At 34.1% G+C, this 24948-nt stretch overlaps 1 protein-coding gene and 1 pseudogene across 13 annotated transcripts in view; one reads left to right on the top strand and one right to left on the bottom strand.

Annotated features, from left to right (window-relative positions):
• Positions 1-24948, bottom strand: part of FER (FER tyrosine kinase) — a 461370-nt gene that overhangs the window by 311466 nt on the left and 124956 nt on the right. For 12 of the 13 annotated variants that reach the window (XM_054489923.2, XM_063665113.1, XM_054489929.2 and 9 more), the window contains 2 exons: positions 15014-15136; positions 643-832 (listed from right to left, as the gene is read on the bottom strand). In XM_054489923.2, the coding sequence (XP_054345898.1) occupies positions 643-832; positions 15014-15136 (313 nt within the window). Of the gene's footprint in view, positions 1-358; positions 529-642; positions 833-15013; positions 15137-24948 lie in introns of all 13 variants that reach the window. The other variant, XR_008502853.2, reaches the window with a different exon arrangement.
• LOC129037090 (U6 snRNA-associated Sm-like protein LSm2) lies at positions 2906-4153 on the top strand (annotated as a pseudogene).

Here is a 24948-nt window from a genome sequence, read left to right as displayed (position 1 = left end):
GGAGAGGAGAGAAGAGAAGAAAGAGGAGAGAGGGGAGGAAAGAAGAGAAGAAAGAGGAGAGGAGAGGAAAGGAAAGGAGAGAAGAGAAGAAAGACTTTATACTAGGCATTCTTAAACAGTTAATAAAACTATGAAATAAAGTTGAATTTCAAGTTGGTGAATTTGAATGTATTTATTGTAGTTTAAGGATCACAGTTATGAGCAGAAAAAAACTTCTTAAACTAAATCAATATTTTGTATTTTAAAAGCAATAAATACACCAGCAATCTCAGATAAATAAGATTCTACTTAAGAAGAAAAAAATTAATAAATAGCTTTCTTCTTATTGCTTACTTCTCTCTTAAGAATAAGACCCTACCTTCCTGCTGTCTCCCAGGAATAAAAACAACTGCAGTCTTTCCTTTCAGTTTTGAAGGCAAGAGAAGAACTTTTTCCTCTGACTCTACAGGTGGTTCCTGAAAGTGCTCTCCAGGTGACCTGAGGTGACTGACAAGTCTATTTTGCATTTACAAACAAGTTTAATAGGACCTGCATATTAACAAGAGTAATAATTTGTTATAGCAAATTGGAATAATTTTTGTATTCACTTATTACCTAGACACTACTCTTACAAGTTTCTCATTGGATTATTCTTTAGCTTACCATAGATGTAACTGATCGGGCATCTTCTTCATAATTTACTACTGGAGGTGGCTCTTTCCCATCATTTTCTTGCACTTTTTGCTCTAGTAATTCCTTCTGTGCTGAAAACTTTGCTTCAGTGCATCTCAGCTGCTGGACTGACTGTTTCAGTTCTTCAAGTGCCTGTTTTTGGCTTAGCAGAAGCACAATACTAAAAGAGAATAAATTAAATATAAATGATTTCGACTTCATTAAGAAGACATTAAGGAAACCTCATATATGTAAATTATGCTTTTCTTTGATTTTATTTTTATAAGAGCCCTTTAGAATCATAAAAAATATGAAACTAAGCAGATTTTAAGTTATCACAGTATTTATTACATGCTAGCATTAACAAAATATAATGAAGTGTTTGGAGTCAAATCCAAATTCAAGATGCTTTCAAATATATTATGATCTATGGCATTCATTTTATTTTAGCTAAACCATATACCTCACAGAGTAGACAGGTCCAGAGGTATAGGACCTAGAATGAATTAAAATAACAGAAGCAGAATCTTAAATTTACTTAAGTATCAAAGGCAATATAGCTAGAGTCAGATCTGTGCCTAGGGTAAAATAAATAAAATAAAGGTGACAGTCTGGACACCAAGCCTGTGTATATGTTGTGAGGGATGTGTGTCTGGAGGCAAGTGAAACTACTATGACAAGGACAAAGGGCCAAGATGTAATTGGGGGAATGAGTAAAACAAAGGTCTCCAAATCTTTCCAAAGTCTCCAATATAAACACAGTAGACTTTCCCATCCCTCCTTTAGAGTACAAGGCCACAGGTTGTCTTACTGTGAGTTTTTAACTCTTGGAGGCTGCCTTCAATGGGAATTTCAAACTAATTTACCCACATTGAAGCCACAGGTAAACAGGTAGTGGTGGTAGATACTTCTGGAAATAGCCCACACTATATATTACAATAATTTCCAAAAAGTACTGTGCCATGCACTGCTGAAAGTAAGTTATTAATATGTAAGAGACAATAGATTATAAATTAGAGAAAATGTCAAAATTGGAAAATAAGGTCAGAAAATACTATCTTCTTAAATGTAAACCATAAGGCTCAACATAAACTGAATAAATATTCACAGGCAAAAGTAACCCACACTAAAAGAGATTTATTTATACATATGATGCTGATCAATATTTTGAAAACTAAATTCAAACTTAATTGAGCACAGTGAAACCTCAGTGACTGCTATAAAGAAAGCTGTAATCTCCTTATTGTAACAAGTTTCAGGTGAGTGTCCTAACAAACAGTAGAGAACAAAGTCTAAGAAAAGTAAAACTAATGAGTAAGAACATTTGTAAGAGACCTAGTAATATCCAAAAGACAGACCTCTCCAGTGGAATTCAATAAACGGTAATCAGCATTTACATCATTATCATTCAACAGTCTGTGATCTGTGTTCTAAATCCACACAGACTTCTTGATAAGTTCATGCTGGTTTATTTATTAGTTAGTAACTTCTTTTTAATAATAAATTGGCATTTCTGATTTCTCAGTAATCTCTTGAAAGAAAGTTGTTTTAAAAGAATCACTTTTGTGAACATAAATTTGTAATGACCAGGTCCTGGAAAAGACTGCACCCACTATGTACTTAAAGCTTCCAGAGGGTTTCCTCTTTGCATCTCCTAGCTACCAAGAAGAAAAAAAAAGACTCCAACAATGACAACAATACAAGAAATAATTTAAAACATACAAGGTAAAGTGGAAAAATATATTTTCACGTACATCCAGAATATCAGTCACAAAAAGGTGAATGATTTCAAAAATGTGGGCAAAATCAACAGGGAGGTATACTTCAAACTAATAATACTCTAAAGTAATATTGTTACAGTAATTTTACACAAACGAATTTCATAAAGACTACCAGGAAAAATAAAAAAAAAATTTAAAAGAAAAAAATAAACTTTGCAAAATGAAATCAGAAATGACAAGGCACAAGGCAAGTAAATATTAACTGAACATCTGAATATAATTCAAAAATATTTATTTATGGAAGTAAATAATATACATTTTACTCTTTTAAACCTATGGTCAGCTGAATAATGTCCCCCAAAACATAACCACATCCTTATGCCCAGAACCTGTAGTGTTTGTCAGCTTACGTGGCAAAGAAACTTTTCAGATATGATTAAGTTAAGGATGTTGAGATGTCGGATTATCCTATATTATTCAGGTGGGCCTAGTGTAATCATAAGAATACTTACAAGAAGGAGGCAAGATGAACAATGTCAGAAAAGGTGATGGGACAATGGAAATGGTGGAAGAAAAGGCAGTGTAACTTGGGACCAAGAGTGAAGTAATGAGGGCAGCCTCTAAAAACTGGAAAAGGCAAAGGAAGGAAACTCTCCCCTAGAGTGTCTAGAAGAAACCAGAGCTATGAATACCATAGTTTTAGGTCAGTAAAACTGATTTCTGACTTGTGACCTCCAGAACTATAAGAGAATAAATCTGTGTTGTTTTAAGCTACTGTATTTGTGGCAATTTGCTACAGCAGCAAGACAAAAGTAATACAAACCTTGATAGACAACATATCCATTTTATGTTCATTTAAAAGGAAAAGACTGAACCATTACAAAAAGTTAAAATTTTGAAAAAAAGATTTCAAGTCTTATATATTCTCAAATTTAGAGAAACAGCTTAATTTTAACAAATGACTTCTCATGATGTTTCCAATCTCTATGCCTTACTGTTATTTCACCTTTATTTTACCCTGCATAATAAATGAGATCTTCCAAAATGATTCTAAAACATTTGTATAATTTTTAAAAATCACTAATAACTGATTCTCTAACTACAACAATCCATTTTCTCTAATCCTCACTGGGAACTTGAATAGCCCGATATGATTTGGCAGTGTCCCCACCCAAATCTCAAATTGTAGCCCCCATAATTCCCACATGTCATGAGAGGGACCTGTTGGGAGGTAATTGAAACATGATGGTGGGTCTTTTCTGTGCTGTTCTCACGGCAGTACATAACTCTCATAAGATCTGGTGGTTTCATAAGGGGGGATCCCCAGCACATGCTCTCTCTCTCTTGCCTGCTGCCATGTAAGACATGTCTTGCTTCCCCTGCACCTTCCACCATGATTGTGAGGCCTCCCCAGGCATGTGGAACTGTGAGTCAATTAAACCTCTTTCCTTTCCCCTGTCCTCTTTCTGGTCCAGCCCACAGCACCAGCACCATGCTCTTCTATTATTTTTTTCAAGTCCCTTGTGGGCAAGCATGTGGTCGTGGAACTCAAGAATGACCTGAGCATCTGTGGAACCCTCCACTCTGTGGATCAGTATCTCAACATCAAACTAACTAATATCAGTGTCATAGACCCTGAGAAATATCCTCACATGTTATCAGTGAAGAACTGCTTCATTCAGGGTTCAGTGGTCCGATACATGCAGTTGCCAGCAGACGAGGTCCACAAACAGTTGCTACAGGATGCAGCAAGGAAGGAACCCCTGCAGTAGAAACAGTGATGGCTCCTCCTCCTCTTCCCCTTCCTCTTTCATTGGTGACCCCCAAGTCCCAACCTGAACCCCTAATGCCCAATACTTGAAGAGGTTTTGTTTGTTTACTAATGATCGCTTTGTGGGTTTTTTTAAGAGATGAGTGGATGAGAGGAGTAATAGAGAACAGCTATCCTCTGTTAAGAAGGTGAGAAAAAGTAGGCTGGGAAACTTCAAAGCCTTCCAGTCCCCAGCACCTGCCTTTCTTGCTACTTCCCTGGATATGGTGGAAGAGTTTCCTAGGTCTTTCCAGGGCAGCATGTGATTCATCTGGAGATGGAAGGAATCTGTCCCACATCGGGAATAAAATTTATGATGCAGGAACAAAAAAAAAAAAAACCTCTTTCCTTTATAATTTACCCAGTCTTGGGTATGTCTTTATTAGCAGTGTGAAAACAGACTAATACAGCCCCCTACCAGTTTTATTTATTATTTAAATATCTGTTCATGGAGTCCTCCACTGCAAGTAGGAACACTTTCTTTAAAAGATGACTATTCATTGGTTTTTATGCTCTTAGAACCATCCAAGATCAAGCTCTTATGATCATAAGGCCTTTTTTTCCTTTCCTTTTGCTTGCCCCACACAATTGCCTTTAGTCTTGTTGCTGTTAGTCATTCAGCCACTCACACAAATATGGGGGGAGACTTATGGGGACACTGTCACCTAGAATGCTGAACATGCTGTCTGTGGGATGTTTTTGTTCTTATTGTTGTTGTTTCCATGTGGTATCTTCATTACTATGTCTGCTTCTGTGAGACATTTTGGCCAGATTATAAAACTACATCACAAGACCTCCTACTTCGAGGAAGACAGAATGTACTGACTCTGCAGAAAAGAGTTAACGTAGATTTAAACATAAAATCTCAAACTATTAAACTTTTAGAAAAAAAAATAAAGAAGAAAACCTTTGACATCTAGGACTAATAGAATGTACTGACTAAGCAGAAAAGAGTTAACATAGATGTAAATGTAAAATCTCAAACTATTAAACTTTTAGGAAAAAAAAACAAGGGTAGGAAGAATCAATATCATGAAAATGGCCATACTGCCCAAGGTAATTTACAGATTCAATGCCATCCCCATCAAGCTACCAATGACTTTCTTCACAGAATTGGAAAAAACTACTTTAAAGTTCATATGGAACCAAAAAAGAGCCCACAATGCCAAGTCAACCCTAAGCCAAAAGAACAAAGCTGGAGGCATCACGCTACCTGACTTCAAACTATACTACAAGGCTACAGTAACCAAAACAGCATGGTACTGGTACCAAAACAGAGATATAGACCAAAGGAACAGAACAGAGCCCTCAGAAATAATGCCACATATCTACAACCATCTGATCTTTGGCAAAGCTGACAAAAACAAGAAATGGGGAAAGGATTCCCTATTTAATAAATGGTGCTGGGAAAACTGGCTAGCCATATGTAGAAAGCTGAAACTGGACCCCTTCCTTATACCTTATACAAAAATTAATTCAGGATGGATTAAAGACTTAAATGTTAGACCTAAAACCATAAAAACTCTAGAAGAAAACCTAGGCAATACCATCAGGACACAGGCATGGGCAAGGACTTCATGTCTAAAACACCAAAAGCAATGGCAACAAAAGCCAAAATTGACAAATGGGATCTAATTAAACTCAAGAGCTTCTGCACAGCAAAAGAAACTACCAACAGAGTGAACAGGCACCCTACAGAAAGGGAGAAAATTTTTGCAATCTACTCATCTGACAAAGGACTAATATCCAGGGTCTACAATAAACTCAAACAAATTTACAAGAAAAAAACAAACAACCCCATCAAAAAGTAGGCAAAGGATATGAACAGACACTTCTCAAAAGAAGACATTTATGCAGCCAACACACACATGAAAAAATGCTCATCATCACTGGCCATCAGACAAATGCAAATCAAAACCACAATGAGATACCATCTCATACCAGTTAGAATGGCGATCATTAAAAAGTCAGGGAACAACAGGTGCTGGAGAGGATGTGGAGAAATAGGAACACTTTTACACTGTTGGATGGGACTGTAAACTAGTTCAACCATTGTGGAAGTCAGTGTGGCGATTCCTCAGGGATCTAGAACTAGAAATACCATTTGACCCAGCCATCCCATTACTGGGTATATACCCAAAGGATTATAAATCATGCTGCTATAAAGACACATGCACATGTATGTTTACTGCAGCACTATTCACAATAGCAAAGACGTGGAACCAAGCCAAATGTCCAACAATGATAGACTGGATTAAGAAAACGTGGCACATATACACCATGGAACACTATGCAGCCATAAAAAAGGATGAGCTCATGTCCTTTGTAGGGACATGGATGAAGCTGGAAACCATCATTCTCAGCAAACTGTCGCAAGGACAAAAAACCAAACACTGCATGTTCTCACTCATAGGTGGGAATTGAACAATGAGAACACATGGACACAGGAAGGGGAACATCACACACCAGGGCCTGTTGTGGGGTGGGGGAAGGGGGGAGGGAGAGCATTTGGAGACATACCTAATCTTAAATGATGAGTTACTGGGTGCAGCACACCAGCATGGTACATGTATACATATGTAACTAACCTGCACGTTGTGCACATGTACCCTAAAATGTGAAGTATAATTAAAAAAAAAAAAAAAGAAAAAAAAAACAAACAAAACAGAAAAAAACCTTTGAGATCTAGGACTAGGCAAAGACTTCTTAGACTTAACACCAAAGTACCAACCACAAACCTTAAAAGAAATAAAACTGACTTTTTTTTAAGACTAGTCAAGTGCAGTAGTGAGAATGGGAGAAGGAGTAAAACAAGGAATTCAGTCTATAACTGACTGTGAACAATCAATTCAGTTATCCACTCTTTGGACCAGCCTAAAACGGACTTCTTTAAAATTAAAAAATTTTGTTCTATGAAAGACCCTGTCTCTTGAGAAGATGAAAAGACAAGGTACAGACTGGGAGAAAACTATTTACAAATGACATATCTGTCAAAGAAATAGAATATATAAAGAACTAGAATACATAAAGGTCTAGAATATATAAAGAGTGCAAGAGTTAAAAAACAAAACAAAACAAAACAACCAAACATCCAATTAGAAAATGAGCAAAAGAGTTGAACAGGTATTTCATCAAAACAGGATATACAAATAAGAAACCAGCACATTGAAAAGATATTCCAGAACATCATTCATTAGGGAAATGCATATTAAAACAACAATGAGATATCACTACACATCTTTTAGAATGGCTCAAATATAGCATAGTGAAAAAGTGACAACACCAAATGCTGGCAAGGATGAGAAAAAACTGGATCACTCACACATTGCTGATGGAAATGTGTAATAGTACAAAACAAAACTAAACATGCAATTACCATACAATTAGCAACTGTGATCCTAGGCACTTACTCCAGAAAAATTGTAACTTATGTTCACATAAAAACCTATACATAAATGTTTGAAGATCTTTATTTGTACTAGCTCCAAACTAGAAACAAACCAGACATCCTTCAAAGGGTGAATGATTAGACAAATTGTGGTATATCCATACTGTTAGGGGTTGAATTGTATCCCCCAGGAAGATATGCTCAAGTCCTAATGCCTGAAATCTCAGAATGTGACCTTATTTGGAAACAGGGTTGTTTCAGATGTAGTTAAGATGAGATTATACAGGATAGGATAGGCCATTAATGGAAAAGACTGTTGCCCTTATAAGAAGAGGAAAATTTGGATACAGAGAAGAGACACACAGGCAGAGGGTCATATGGAGACAGAGGCAGAGACTAGAGTAAAGCTTCTACAAACCGAGGAATGTCAAGGATTGTCAGCCATCACCAGAAGCTAGGAGACAGGCATGAAACAGATTCTCCTTTGGAGTTCTCAGAAGGAACCAACACTGCCAACACCTTATTACATACTTTTACCCTCCAGAAATGAGAATAAATTTAATAAATAAAATTATGTTGCTTTAAGCTACCCACTGTGCAGTACTTTATTACAGCAGCCCTAAGAAACTGATACACATACCATGGAACACTGTACTATTCAACAGTAAAAAGGAATGAAAATAGCTGGATGAATCTGTAAAGAATTATGCTGAGTAAAAAGCCAATGCCAAAAGGTTACACACAACATGACTCCATTTATATCACATTCTTGAAAAAACAGACTAATGGTTTCTAGGGGTTACTAAGGAGGTAGATGGACTGAAGGAAGTGTGGCTATAAAAGTACAACATGAGAGATCCTTGTAGTAATGGAAATGCGCTGTATCTTAACTGTATAATGTCAGTATCTGGGTTGTGATATTATTTTATGGTTTTACAAGATGCTACCATTGAGGGAAACTGAGTATAGGGTACACGGGATCTCTCTGTATTATTTCTAACAACTAAATGTCAATCCACAATGATTTCAAAATAAAAAAATTAATTTAAAAATATGTATCACCGCTGCTTCATCATGCTTCCTCTGGTGAGGTGAGGAATTTTTTTCATTTTTTATTTTTATGGGTACATAATAGGTGTATATATTTATGAAGTAAATGAGATATTTTGCTAAAAGCATGCGATGTGTTATAATCACATCATGGTAAAGGGGGTATCCATCACCTCAAGCATTTATCCTTTGTGTTACAAACTATCCTATTATACTCTTTTAGTTATTTTAAAATGTACAATTAAATTATTATTGACTACAGTTACCCTGTTGTGCTATCACATATCAGGTCTCATTCATTTGCCCACCACTTCCCACTACCCTTCCCAGCCTCTGGTAACCATCCTTCTACTTGCTATCTCCAGGAGTTCAAATGTTTTAATTTTTAGCTCCTACAAATAAGCGAGAACATGCAAAGTTTGTCTTTCTGTGCCTGGCTTATTTCACTTAACATAATGACCTCCAGTGCCATCCATGTTGAAAATGACAGGATCTCATTCTTTTTTTAATGGCTGAATAGTAGTCCATTGTGTATAGGTACTACATTTCCTTTGTCTGTTGATGGACACTTAGGTTGCTTCCCACTCTTGACTATTGTGAATAGTGCTGCAATAAACACGGGAGTGTAAATATTTCTTGGAGACACTGACTTCCCTTCTTTTGAGTATATACCTAGCAGTGAGATTGCTGGATGGCATGGTAGCTCTATTTTTAGTTTTTTCAGGTACCTCCAAACTGTTCTCCATAGTGGTTATACTAACTGAGGTCAGGTTTTTATCCTCTCATATGCCTTGGGCTCCTACCTAAATAATCTGTTTTGGAGGAAGGTCTTTTTTATTCCCCTTCAGGACTTGAAAGTTTCTACTGTATTGTACCATGCTGGCAATCAATTAGACACTCAGAGACACTATCTTAATACCAAGAATAAGATTAAAATGTAAATTTCCGGGTTTTGATTTTTAGTGGTTTTTAAGGATAATGAGACTTGCAGGGGGTGTATGCCTCTAGTCCTAACATTTTAAAATCAACATGTCTGATCATGAAATCAATTAGAAAAATTCATTTCTTCCAATTAATCCCATTTCAGCCTTTATCTATAACATAATCTCTCATATATGAACATGTTCCTTTTGTTCAATAATTATTGAAAAAAAGGTATTGCTGGTCTCACTATGTATAATACTATACAATTATGTTTATAATACCATTGAGCAAACAAGCAATACATACTTCAGTAAGTAGAAATTATAGTAAATGTATGATTATTTAGTACATGATGCATACGAGGCCATAAATAAATTTAAAACGTGGAAGCTTCCAGAACCCCTGCATGTGCTACTTCCTATCTCTGAACACTCTTTCCATGCACTCTTCACATGCAGGGTATCTTCTGCCCATCTCCTAGGAGACCTCTGACCATCCTTCTTAAGTAGCTGTTCCTCTGTTATTCTTCTATCTGAACCCTTATTTCACAGCAATGATAATAACTGGTAATTATTTTAATTTTGTATTGGTTTCCTCCACAAAAGTGTAAGTTTCATGAGCCACGTGACCATACATGTCTTACCTCTCACTGCAATCACAGCATCTGGTAGATGCACAATCAACATTGTTGAATGAATTCCCTATTTACATAGCACATTTTTTTTAAATCACGTAATTCTAAAACTCTGAGCCAAAGGAAAAAATGTAAGGTTCCTGAATTTCAAAACTAGAATACTATTCTAGATTATTAAGTCTTACCTTTACCAGAAGCTAGATGTGACATTTTGCAAGTCTCTTAAAATTTCTAGACCTCAGATGTCACATTATTTGAAAAGCAGTGAGGCTAAATCAAATGATCTCTTAAGATTCTGCATGGCTCTATGATTTTATAATACATAAGGTATTTTTAAATACTAAGTGATAATGATATAAAACAGGTTAAGACAATACAAAATTAAATAATCATTTACTTTTTGTAAATCAAACCAAGCATTCAAACCAACAGTAACATCACTAGCTCTTTATGCCACCAAGTCATAAATGACATATGCCTGGTATTTTTTCCCATAACTTTTTTCTAATACAAAAGTCAAGGACCACAAATCAGGAAAAGATTGGTATTATTTCCATTCGAATAAACAGGCTTTAGAAGTAATCAGTGAAGGTATATGTACTAGACTGATACTCTGTGTTGGATTAAAGTATATTTAGTGTATATTATGCAATACAAAATTTTAGCGTATTAAATACACTAAATGCACCAAGTACACTAAATGTATTTAATTTAGCATATTTAGTGTATTTAATACATTAAAAATTTTTTATAAAAATTTCAAATGGTTGGTTTTATTCTTTTCATTCTATATTTTTTAAATAAAATTCTGCGATAGCTACATTTCAACTAAGATCTGCATTACTTATATAAGCTTGAACTCTGTTTTTGCTAATGTGTCAATTTAAAATCACATAAAAGCTATTCTTGAAGTTTATTTTTCACTTCATATTATTCAATTATAGGACTCAAAGCCATCAAATGATTTATCATATAATTTATTTTTTCACTGTCATTAGATGTTTTAGAGACATGGATATATTAAATTCAAATTATAAAAATTTGGTTTTAGACTCATTTTGATAAAACAAATACTGTTATTTCTATTAAGTAAACATTCAATATAATTCCATTAATTTTAAAATAATTTAAGAATGCAAATATCTAACATAGACTATTTTTGACATTTGGGAAGAAATGTAGTCTTACAGTAACACAGTACATGAAACTAACAAAGTGTTGAGAAGTAAAGATAATGTAAGTTTATTATTAAAACTAGATAAAAATTGCTTTTAATTATATATGCATATTTAAACATATCTGTGTAGATACATACACATGTACACAATAAAAGGAAATATTCAAGAAATATTAAAAAATTAAATTGCAAACATTTGCCCTGGAATCCCTTTCAGACTATGTGTTTAGCAAAATATGTTAACATATAATTCAAAGGCAAACTTAACCCTACCAATGTCTGCATTTAATGAAATTTAGCAGTAACTCTTTAGTCATATAAATATACTTAACATTTTCAAGATTATACCTTGACTCTAACAATAAAAACTCCATGGTAACAAAGGTTAACAAGAGTTGGGTTAAACAGGTCTCATCTCCTGAAAAACTTGGCATACGTACCCCTGCTAACTTATTATCTAAAGAATGCTGTTAAAATCATAAGATCAAGCAAATGATATGATCAAAAAGACAGAAGCTACGGAGTCAGCAACTCATGTCTTTTCTACCATTTGCTATGTATGTGATTGTAAGTAAGTTATGTAAAGTCTCAAAGACCTGAAGGTAAAACACAGGCTACTATACAAAAGGCACAGAAAGATAACATTCAATGAGTTAACATATATATATATATATATACACACACACACGTTTATGTATGTTATATATATGTTTATATGTTATATATAATATATATGTTTATATATGTTATATATATGTTTATATATGTTATAATATAATATATATATAAAAATATCCAGCATAATATGTGACACAAAGTAAAAACTCAAGAAATGTTACTTTCCATATATCCACTACCCTTCAAGGCTCCTCTCTTATATCCATTCTCATAACCTGATAAATATAAACAGGTAGAGGAACATGGATTATACACCCATTATGTAGATAAAAAGAGAGGCAAAGATTTGAGTCAAGAAAACATGCAAAAATTCAAATAATCTCATAACTTCTAGATTAGGGAGCCCTTAAAGATAATCTCCTCCAACAACTTATAGCCAGACATTCTGGTGAGATGGTTAGCACTTTCAATTTTCTTTCTTTATATCCACTAAGTTTTAAAATAGGAGTCATTATAATGTGTGCTTTTGCAAAATTATAAAAAGTAGAACCACTTGGTCATCTATAAACATGTGAAGAGATTCATCCACAAACACAGAAAAGCAAAAGATAATTCTTTTGTTTAATTTTATATGTGCAATGGGTGATGTTTTATTTTACCATTCAAATAAAATCTTCTGTTAATGTAATACTAAAAATTTGCAGATTTAGTAAAGAAATGATCAGAGTAACTCAAATCTTCCTGTTCTCGCCCTTACGGGGCTCATCAATTCCCATTTAATGTTGCAATGGACTGAATGTTTGTATGCTGCCAAAATTTAGATGTTGAAAACCCCTAATACAATGGTATTAGGAGGTGGGGGCCTTTGGAAGGTAATTAAGTCATGAAGGTAGAGCCCTTATCAATGGGATTAGTGCCATTATAAAAGAGATCCTAGGGAGCTCTTACCCTCTTTCTGCCATGTGAGGATACAATGAGAAGACAGCAGTCTGCAGTCTGGAAGAGGGTCCTCACAAGAACCCAATCATGCTGGCACCCTGATTTCAGACTTACAGCCTCCAGAACTGTGAGAAATAAAGTCTGCTCTTTATTAAGTCACCTAGTCTATGGCACATTGTTATAGCAGACCAAACAGACCCAGACAAAAATTTAACACCAAGTTGTAATAACAGCTATAGTATAAATGAGAAAAGTAGCCCTCTAAAATTTGATGTGGTATAATAGAACAGATGATGTTGCCATTCACTGAAATAAAGAATACTAAGAGTGAACTAGGTTAGGTTGAGTTTGGTTGGGTTGTATGGAGATTTTTAATTCAGCCTTTAGACATTGGGAATTTAGGATATTCTTAGACATTCAAAAAGGCATGTCAAGTAGGCAATTGGTTACATGGCCACGGAGTTCAGAAAATAAATCTGAGAGAGAGTAATAAATGGGTCATCTTCACCAGATCACTTAGGGAAAAAGTTCAGGGAGAGGAGTGAGACAGCCTAGGGCCACGCCTTCCCTAACTCTAAAATGGATTGGCTGAGCGGAAGAGAATGGGTTTGCAAAGGAGTGGTCAGAAAGAGAGGATTAAGATCTGGCATTTCGAGTTCCAAAGGCCAAGGGAAAAGAAAATAAAGGAAGTCAGTAAATTCAGATACTGTTAAGAGGTCAAGTAAGATAGTTTCTAAATTTAGCTAGCAATGTAGACGTCATTGTGATCTTAGAGCTACCCATTTCCATAGCGATAGGGTAAAAAGCCAGACTTTGAAAACTAAGTGGGAATTGAGGAAATGAGTGAGCATAATCACTCTTGGAACAAGTTTGAACTAAGAAAACAGAAAGCAAAGATAGTACTTGGGAAAAAATATGGAGATTTAAAAAGGATTATTTGGGGTGGGTAGGGAGGTGGAGATTGTTTTTCGGAGTCAAGACTTAAGTATATTTTAAAAGTGAGCACAAGGACCCAGTTGGGAAGGAAAGGTGAACATAATACATAAATTATGTAAAATCTGAGAAAGTAGAGACGAGAAAATACAAAAAAACAAAAAACAAAAAAAAGACAGGCATAAGAAATGAACTTAGGACAAAGAACAATTCCTCTATTGAAGTAAGGAAAGAGGATGAGTACAAATTTCGGTGGGTTTGGAATTCCAATCTCAGAAAAGAAGAAAAATGTCATCCAATGTTTCTAATTTTTTTCTGGGATGTGGATGTCCGTCTGCTCACTATGATGAGGGAGACAAATAATCAGAGATCTGAAATAAGTGGAGGATATATGAAAAGTTGTGCAGAAACAGCAGGTACAAACCAGAGAAATTCTATATATCACAAATTCCTTGAGAGTCTTGATAAATCAAAGAATATGTGAGAGTATAATAGCAAGAAATATGTAAGGTCTAGTCAGGATTAGAAAAACCACACCAGCACCCACTGTTGTAGATGCAATTAATAAAGGCAGATTAGAAACTTGAAGTTTAGATTAAATTTTAAATTCTTAAGCAGTAGAAAGCATAATGAATCAGTAAAAGAAGAGTATACCAACACAAGTAAAGTCTGTGGACCTAGGAAGATATTTATAAATCCAGAAATCAGCAAGACAAAACAGCATAGCTAATCACTGAGTGATTTTTATCTGTTTTCTAATCAGTCTGCTTCCTTTTAACATAGTAGAGACTATTTACAGGTAATATTGGTCTGCCACTTTCTTAACAGGGGAATTCACAATGGGTCTGGTGAAAATGGATGTAGGAAAGTAAAGACAGCTTTTAACAATGAATTTTTGAAAGATAGTTCAAACTGTTAAAACATTGAGACATATGATCAGGATGCTATATTTACAAAAATACATAATCATTTTTCCCAAGGACACTATATTTTTTAAAACCACAGAATCATTTTTCCAGAACCCTAGAAATTAACTATACAAAACTTTATACTTAAAATGAAAGTTTCTGTTTCTAGAAATGTTAGGTTCACACTGCCATGTAACTAAAATATTTTTGTAAAATTACAATTAAACGTTCTTCCTTCAAATTGTTTCTCTTTTACTCACTCAGACTTCTTCTCACAAGTCTCAGAAGATTCTTCAATTCTCTTCTCTAACTCCAAAACAGCCTCCTCCTTGTTTAAAAGCATCTGCTGTGTTTGCATAAGTTCTTCTGCTAACGTTTTCAACCTAGAATAAACAGTATCCTCAATATCAATCAACAAATTAATTTTCACTTTATGCATATCAAAAAAGTATTCATACATCTTATGTTGCAATGTCCAAAACAATAGCCACATATAATCTGATTCAAACTGAAGTAAAATTTCAGCTCCTTGGTTGCATTAGACACATTTCAAGTGCTAAACAGAAATGTAGCTACTGGCTACCTTACTGGATGGTAGAAAAAAGAGTATTTCAATAATCACAGTAAGTACTCGGGCAATACTGGTCTAGAGTCTTATTCACCGAAAAGAAAAAGTAGGTAAAGAAAAGAGAAGAGAACAACTTTGGTAGACATTGAGTAAATGGTAAGTACTATTATTTGCAGATGTTATCTCATTTACTCTTCACAACAATCTTATGAGATATATAGTATTATTTTAAAGAAATGAAAGTGAGGCTCAGTTATTTGTCATTTTAAATTCATGGTAAGCTATTTCTATTTTCACATATTGTAATAATACTTTAGGAGTATTTTCTGTATAGAATTGAAGACAATTTAATACATAAATTAATATAAGCTCACAAACCAGATAATTTATGTTTGTATAAAATGCATTGAGTCCTTAATGGAAGTATTTCTACCACAAAAACATACATGGCTATCATATCACTTTAAAATTTTTATCTTCAGCTTTTCAAAGCAAGACATGAAACCCAAAAGACAAAAAAGAAAATATTAAATAATCTAACTCTATAAAAATGTAAATTTATTTGAACTTAAAGAGATCATAAAGTCAAAAGCAAACTTCAGACTGAAGAAATACATGCAGCGCGAATTACCAGAAAGAGCCCTTTTCGTGCAGAAAAACTCTTAGAAAAAAGACAAACTAATATGAAAATGGACAAAAAACACAACGGAAGTTCACCATCAAAAAATTAAATGATCAATAAGCATATGAAGTTCATATGCTTAACACAAGGGAAGTTCACCATGAAAAAATTAAATGATCAATAAGCATATGACATTATTACAACTTGACTGACTATATAAGAAGTTATTTTTCACCTACTAAAATTGACAAGCATGAAAAATACTTGGAATATCCAGTAATAGCAATATTATTTTTTTTAAATGGAAACAATTATATATCAGTGATGTGAAAAAATTGGCACAGATTTTTCAGGGGTCATCTTGGAACTGTCTCTCAAATTTTAAATTAGAAAATTATCTGACCATCTAAAAATGTGTCTTACCAAAACACTTGTAAAATATGCACAAAGTCTGTCCATACAAAAATATTTGTTGCAATATTGATTATAAAGCAAAAAACTACAAAATATTTAAATGCCCTAGTATAGCATACAGTCACTAAAAAAGAATTAGGTACACATATATAAGGTTTTTCTAAGATATACTTTTAAACTAAAAGGCAAGACATAGCAGAATACATATAGCATTGTTCTAATTATATTAAAATACATATACATGCATATGTTCCATGAACTGAATTGTGACCCCAAAATTCATCTGTTGGGGCCCTAACCCCCACTATAATGGTATCTGGAGATGGAGCCTCTAGCAGGAAATTAGAATTAGATGAAGTCATGAAGGTGGGGCCCTCATGATGGGATCAGAGCCCTTATAAGAAGAAACAGCACAGAACTCACTACCTCTCCTCTCCCTCTCCTCATGTACGCAAAGAAAAGGTCATCTGAGGACACAGCAAGAATTACCTATCTACAAGTTAGGAAAAGAGCCCTCATAAGTAACCCAAATCAGTTGACATCTTGATCTTGGACTTCCCAGCCTCCATATCTGTGAGGAATCATTTCTGTTGTTTCAGCCATCCAGCCTATGGTAATTTGTATGACAGTCTGATACGGTTTGGTTGTGTCCTCACCCAAATCTCATCTCGAATTGTAACTCCCACAATTCCCACATGTGTGAGAGGGACCCAGTGGGAGGTAACTGAATCATGGGGACAGGTCTTTCTCATGCTCTTCTCACAATAGTGAGTAAGTCTCATGAGATCTGATGGTTTTAAAATGAAGAGTTCCCCTGCACAAACTCTCTTTGCCTGCTGCCATCCGTGTAAAACATGACTTGCTCCTCCTTGCCTTATACCATGATTGTGAGGCCTCCCCAGCTATGGGGAACTGTAAGTCCATTAAACTTCTTTTTCTTCCCAGGCTCAAAAGTCTTTATCAGCATCGTGAAAACAGACTAATACAGTCCAAACAGACTAATACAATATATTTATGTGATATGTGTTTATATGTGAGTGCATAGGATAAGAAACAGATGACTATAAACCAAAGTTTTATCAATACTCTGAGAGGTGTGGGATTGGAGTAGGGAGTGATTTAAGTCCAAAGAAGTCTTTCATAGTTTACTCCATATATATCAACATTGTTTGAATCTCTTATAACAGGAATAGATTTTTTTAGAATCACTAAATAGGTAATAGAGATAAGAGAGGCAGAAAAACTATCATACATAATCAGAAGAATGCTAAATACAGCAATAAATACTATTTCATTTTTATTTAGAGTAAAACAACATAATAAATTTCAGTAAGTCTCTGACGGCATTTGATATTAAAGCAAAATAAAGCAATAATAGTTATAATAATGATCGAGAGTCATCAGGGAAAGGTCAGATTGAACATTTTTCTTTAATCATATATATATTCATAAGACATTTGTATCAAATCTAGTAAAATTATGTTTTTGAATATCATGGAGACACAAGCTTCAGTTGTTGAGAGAATTGGCTTGCATGGAATAGTTCATATTCTGACTATCAGATAAAGAAAACATTACTGTATTAAGATTCAAGATCATTGTCAAGAAAGCTACATTTCAACCACTGGCTCCAACTTCCTTATTAAATAATTATAAATAAATAAACAAGTAAATAACACATAATTCTGTGCTGTTCCAACTCTGCCTTACATATAATCTCATTTAATTCAAATGAAAGTTTAGAACACAGAGCCCTACCTCAGAATCTGTCCCAACCACTTTCTGACACCCAAGTCTGGTGGAAACAGAAAAAACAACCAGCTTCTTATCACTGTCTTGACCATGCTACATTAAAGCTGAATTGAACAAAAAGCCTTTCCTCTCCTTATCACTTTCTTCTGTTCTATCCTTTGCTGCTTTTCCCTGCACATTTCCCTTATTCTCATTCTCTTCCTGGTTAATTTTCCATTCATCTCTCTTCTCAAAACTTCAATCATTCATTTAAACAAGTGTTTATTAAACACATTCCTTGTGTCAGACACTCTGCTAGACAGTAGGGATACAACAATAAACAAGTTTGCCCTCAGGAAACTTATATTCTACTAGACAGACATCAAAGAAGAAAAGACAAATGAATTTAGAAGAATAAAATTATACAGCGAGGCCGGGAGCAGTGGTTCACATCTGTAATCCCAGCACTTTGGGAGGTTGAGGGGGGGGTGGATCATTTGAGGTCAGGAGTTTGAGACCAGCCTGGCCAACATGTTGAAACCTCGTCTCTACTAAAAATACAAAAATTAGTTGGGTGTGGTGGCGGGCACCTGTAATCCCAGCTACTCAGGAGGCGGAGGCAGGAGAATCACTTTAACCTGAGAGGCAGAGGTTGCAGTGACCCAAGATCATGCCACTGCACTCCAGCCTAGGCAACAGAGCGAGACTTCGTCTCAAATATATATATATATATATATATTTTTTTTTTTTTTAATCTAAAAAAAAATACATATGGTGAAAGTATTTACTCTTTCTTACTATTATCCCCTTAAAAAAAAAAAACCTGTAATGTGTGAATTAAGTGAAGAGAAAAACATTCAAGTAATTATAGTTCATGTATAGATGACATAACAAATGTAAGAATAGTTCATAAATTTCAAAGTACAATATTCACCATCATGTTATTACATGTTTCGTATACAAATATAATAGTAACAGTCCAAATGAGAACACATAGATACAGGGAGTGGAATAACACACACTGGGGCCTCTAAGGGGAGGGCCGGCAGGGTGAGGGAGAGCATTAGGATATATATAGCTAATGAATGCGAGACAATACCCAGTGATGGGTCGATAGGTGCAGCAAATCACCATGGCACACGTTATATATAACAAATCTGCATGTACTGCACATGTATCTGGAACTTAAATAAAATAAAATAAAATAGCATAAAAATAGAAACAGTTCAAATGGCTTATTCTTTACATTTTTAAATTAAATATTATAATATTATAATGCAAAGCAGTTAAAAGTCATAAAATGACCCTGCCTGGAAAAAATTCACAAAATGACATAATACTTAACATTTGAGTGCCAAGCATAGTTTTAAGCACTTTATAAATAAGCACTTAAATTTATAGAATTCTTATAACACCCTTATAATCTCCATTTACATATGAAGAACTGAAGCAGAGAGGTTAAAACTCTTGTCCAAGGTCACAGAGCTGGTAAGTGGGAAAAGCTGATAACAGAGACCAAGCAGCTTAAATCCTGAATCCACACCCTTAACAACTAATATCCTGTCTTAGTAATTGTACATCCTAGAATTTATCCTATATATATGCTTCAAAAGTGTACAAAGATGTAAATACAAGAATGTTTATTGTATAATCACAATAAACAAAAGTAAATGTATCGTGATGTTAATGATGCTTAGTTCTCAGGTGCCTCACTGCATGATCCCTTCCAAGACTCTGTACTTAATTTTGTATTTGTAAGTTTGTATAGATTTTCTTAAAGATGTTTCCCACACTCCAATTTTATAAGCTTAGAGTCCCATAAAACCTGGCACCAACTCTGTCAATGGAAAAAACTAGAAATAACCTAAATGTCCATCAATAAATAACAAAACTAAAGAAATTACATTACATACAAGTAGTAAAACTCTGTACACATTAAGAGGATTTAATACATGTTAAAAAAAAAGAGGATGATGCTAAGGAATATGCATAAAATAATTCCTACTTACACAGAAGAAAATTCATACACATGTATATACATTGTATATACATTCTGGAAAAATACATACACTTTTTTCATGAGTTAAACCTGGAAGGCAGTGATTGGTGGTCGACAAAAACAAGAAAGAAAAATGTTAATTTTTATTGTATACCTTTTTGTAAGATTTTATAGATTTTATCATCTGCATGCTTTAGTTAGATAATTTTTAAAGATTTAATTGTATTAAACAATACAAAGCCAGCCCAGCATGTTGGCTCATGCCTGTAATTCCAGCACTTTGGGAGGCTGCGGCAGGTGGATCACTTGAGGTTAGGCGTTCGAGACCAGCCTGGCCAACATGGTGAAACCCCATCTCTAATAAAAATACAAAAAATTAGACAAGCATGGTGGTGCACACCCATAGTTCCAATTACTTGGAAAGCTGAGGCAGGAAAATCACCTGAAAGTGGGAGGCAGAGGCTGCAGTGAGCAGAGATTGCGCCACTGCACTCCAGCCTGGGCAACAGAGCAAGACTCAGTCTCAAAAAAAAAAAAAAGATACAAAGTCCTAAAACCTTTATTATGGATAATAAAAAGTTTCCAATACTTACCCAACACTTTTTATATCATAATCATTGGATGTCATGACATAAATCTTACAACACTATTAAAGGGATCAAACTTCCAACTTACAAAAAAATTATGACTTGACAAACCATCTTAACTTTTATTTCTGACATGAAATTTGCAATGCTGAAACTTTAAGTGTGACATTTGGGTTAATTAAAAAAATGGAATTTATAGTTGCCTGAGGTAACTTTTCTGACATCTCTTTTTCTCTATTGTTGCAACATAAATTGAAAACATAAACTATTTCTTGCCATCTCTTTCTTAAAATATAATTGCAAGAGCATAGGATTTTTATGGATGACATTCTATACTATGACACAAATCTTTATGAGCTTTTCTCAAGAGTAAACAGAAGATGGCTTCTACAACCAAGCGAAAGTTATGAGTTTCTGTTAAATACAGTCACCTCCTAATACCCACTTAATCCACCTCCAATCCAACAAATCCATCTGCTTTCTTCCATACAACTTTGTTTCCGTTAATCAAACGGTCCTTCCGACATGTCACCTGACTTCAATATTTTACATTTTTTGAAATCTTTCCAACTCACTCCTAAAGTATTCCCCTAACACAGCCTGAGCAAATTATAATACTGTATATGTTCAACCAGGGACCAAACTTGAGCTAATACTGTAAACAAGAACAGCCAAAAACAGATTTGGTAAAAGCAAGGCTCTATGTAAGAGATGAAGGAGTAGTGAAGTATTTGACACCCCATTAAATACAAGGTTGATTCAATAGTTGGATGGGTTAAATTGGTATCATCCTCTGTAACAGGAGTCAGCAACCATTTTCTGATAAAAGCACAGAAAGCAAATATTTTAGACTTTGCCACCAAGAAGCAAAATCAAGCATAGTATATAGGTATTTATATAACAAAAGAGAAAACAAAGATTCACAAATATTTTGTTGGCAAATTCAAAATATAGTAATAATTGGGTACATGTTATAGTAATGCAAGTCTCTTAATGAGAAGAATGAAAATCTTTTGATGGCCATAATACTTCCTATCACTGCAGTTCAAAGTTAGTGTTTATAATCAAAATCAACTATAAATGTTCACCTATTAATGCAGATATTTAATAAAATTTTAAGTCTTCCACATTTGTACAGTACATAGACTAGTACTGCCAAATACCAATAGCAATCCATGACCATAAGATTTTAATTAAGTATATTCAGTGCTTAGCAGGCATGGTGCAATTGCATAATAAACACAATGTTTCTTCATCTAATTCAATAACGAAATAATCCACACTTTGCTATGCCTTAAAAGTGCCACATTTGAAATCCATTTTCTCTTCTTCTTTTGACACTATAGGCATGAACTGATAATAAAAATAAGATGCCACAGTATACTGATATGTGTGGCACTCAAAATGCTGTTGAGTTATAACTGTGTCACTGTGATTTGTATAGTGCCAAGCAGATGTGTGAAGTGATGAGTGTGCCACATATGGTCTCTGTCACAACTGCTTGGCTCTGCCACTGTAGCGGGAAATCACCCACAGACAGCAGGTAAATGAATGAGCATGGCTGTGTTCCAATAAAACTTTATTAATGTACTCTGATATTTAAACATCACATAATTTTTGTGTGTCACGAAATATAATTCTTCCTTTGATTTTTTTCCAACCATTGAAAATGCAAACAGCATTCTTAGCCTCGTGGGCTGCACAAAAACAGGCAACTAGCTGGATTTGCCTCATGGGCTATAGTTTGCTGACTCATGCCCTACAAGATCCAAGACAATCACTTTTCCACATAAACAATTACCATTCTTCAATTAAGAGATCCTATTTATATTCTAAAAGCTAAATATGTTCTGATTTTAAACTTTAAAAAATGTACTTGAAATCATAAGGCCTGAGACTAGATTTTGTTTTAGAATACAAGACTACACATTTTACGTAATCATGGTATTCAAATATATCTACTACTGATAGCCAATAATACCTTATAATAAAGAGATCTCATTTGAAATCAGAAAACAGAGTCAACAAAATAACTAAATAGGACCTTAATTCTTTACTGCTTTATTAAAATTAATCAAAATTCCTTCTTTTGCAGACAAGTTAATGCTTATATTATTTTAGAATAACCTGCTATCTTTAATTTGTCATACTTAGCCTACTGATGTGTTGAGTCAAAACTCCATTTAAGTTTGCAATAGGTCACCATTTGATGACTCATCTGTCCATAATGACAAAAAGCACAAAACAGACACTTAAATATATTCGTCTAATGTTCAAAATTGTATGGACTTTACTTTTTCAACTAATTTGAAAAACTAAAATTACTGAGTCCCAAATTATTCAATTAAATAGTAACTAGACGAGATGAAATATTTGCATATATAATTTTAATAAAAAGATGATTAAAAATAAATTAAGCACAAAAACGCTTTCAGCATTTGGCAAAGAAGGTAGACGCAAAAAAAGAGGCAGATGGGAGATAGGTGTTGGTAGGGAAGGAGAGAGATTATATTATATATAACAGATACAAAGAAAGCAACCTCAGATTTAAGCCTGAAAATAATGTAGCCTAAATGCATGTGTGATGGGACGTGCACAGCTTCAGGTGTCCAGTACTAGAAGTTATCTGAAGCCGAAAAACAGCCTTTGACCACATGGTAAGATACCATCCAAAAAATTTTCCTATAAATAGGAGATAATCCTACAAATAATTGAGTTTAACTCTCCTATGTATTTAGACCTTGATAAATATGGTTGATAGATAAATAATGAGATTATAATAAAATGCTTCGTGGTACATATTCAGATAGGTAAAGGTGGTAACTTTATCAGGTACATGTCATAGTGTTAGATTTCCATAACAGAGGGGATAAGTAATCTGTCCAGTTTCACAAACATAATTTGCCAAATTATACACCAACTTACATATGTAGCAACATTTTATAAGAGGGCTTATATATCTGTACTTTATACAACACTGGGTATTATCCAATTATTTAATCTTTGCTAATCTGGTAAGGTAAATAGCCTATTTCTTTTTAATTTATATTTAATTGCCAATGAAGAATATCTTTTCCAAGTACTATTGGTAATTTGTATTTCTTTTTCCAGGAACTAACTGTTCATTTGTTTCTTTCACTTCTATTAGAATAATATTACAACACAAATCTACAACTAAATTAACAATATTAATGCCTTCAGGAAAGAAAAGATGTTTAACTTTAAAGCGCTAGTGAGTTTAAAAAAAATAAAGGAAAAAAGATTTTCCTAAGTCTTATATTACATTAAAAAAATACTTACAGTTTTAATGGAATTACCTTATACTTATTTGAAAGTGCCAACAGAGATGCTGAATAACTCTCTGGGAATAAAATTCTTGAAGAAACCCTAATCTTAAACTCATATCCTGAATACGGACACTGTTCAATGAAATGTAACTAAAGTTTATCTCAGTAAAATGTGAGCAATTAAAACTTCTATCACATTATCAAAGATTTATTACCTTTAATTTATTGCATTTTTGTTTACTGCTTCATCATTATAATTAAGAAACAATGATTTATGAGCATAACTAATTTTGCTCTCATCATACCCTAGAAAGCTGTAAAACAAATTCTTCTTTGGTCACAAAATCTCTGATTTTACATAAGCTTATAACAGGTAGCTATTTTTAATTTTACCACATTATATTCCAAAATCTATATACTCACTCTTTCCAGTGTTTATTAAAACATATTAATCAATTTCAGTGTAAACTCCTTGAAGGTATTAACCCTTACAACCTTAGATATACAGTAAATTTATCAGATGGATAAATTAGTAAGTTATTTGGGAGCAATATTATAATAAAAAAAACAGGAAACAGGAGTAATCTATGTCATATTCCTTCACCAGCAGCATGTGAATTGAGAAATGGAATGTCTCACTGCACAGGAATTGAGAAACTCTGCTATCCATTTTGTACCATACATTCAACTCTATTGTTTAGAGCAGAGTCTCTCAACCTCAACACTACTGATATTTTCACCAGATAATTCTTTGTTTGAGAAGCTGTCCTGTGCACTGTAGGATGTTTAGCAGCATCTATGGCTAATGTCTCCAGATACTGTCAAATGTCCCCTGGAGTATAAAATCACCCAGGGCAAGGACTACTGGTTTAGAGATGGCTGACATTGTAAATATCAATGGTCAGAAACCTAGTCAAGTGAGACCCCTGTGTAGGGCATGAAAAACTTAGCAACAGCTTCAAAAATCCCAATAAGGCTGCTAGGAAA

Source organism: Pongo pygmaeus, chromosome 4 (assembly GCF_028885625.2).
Source record: "Pongo pygmaeus isolate AG05252 chromosome 4, NHGRI_mPonPyg2-v2.0_pri, whole genome shotgun sequence".
NCBI lineage: Eukaryota > Metazoa > Chordata > Mammalia > Primates > Hominidae > Pongo > Pongo pygmaeus.
This window is presented reverse-complemented; position numbering and strand designations above follow the sequence as displayed.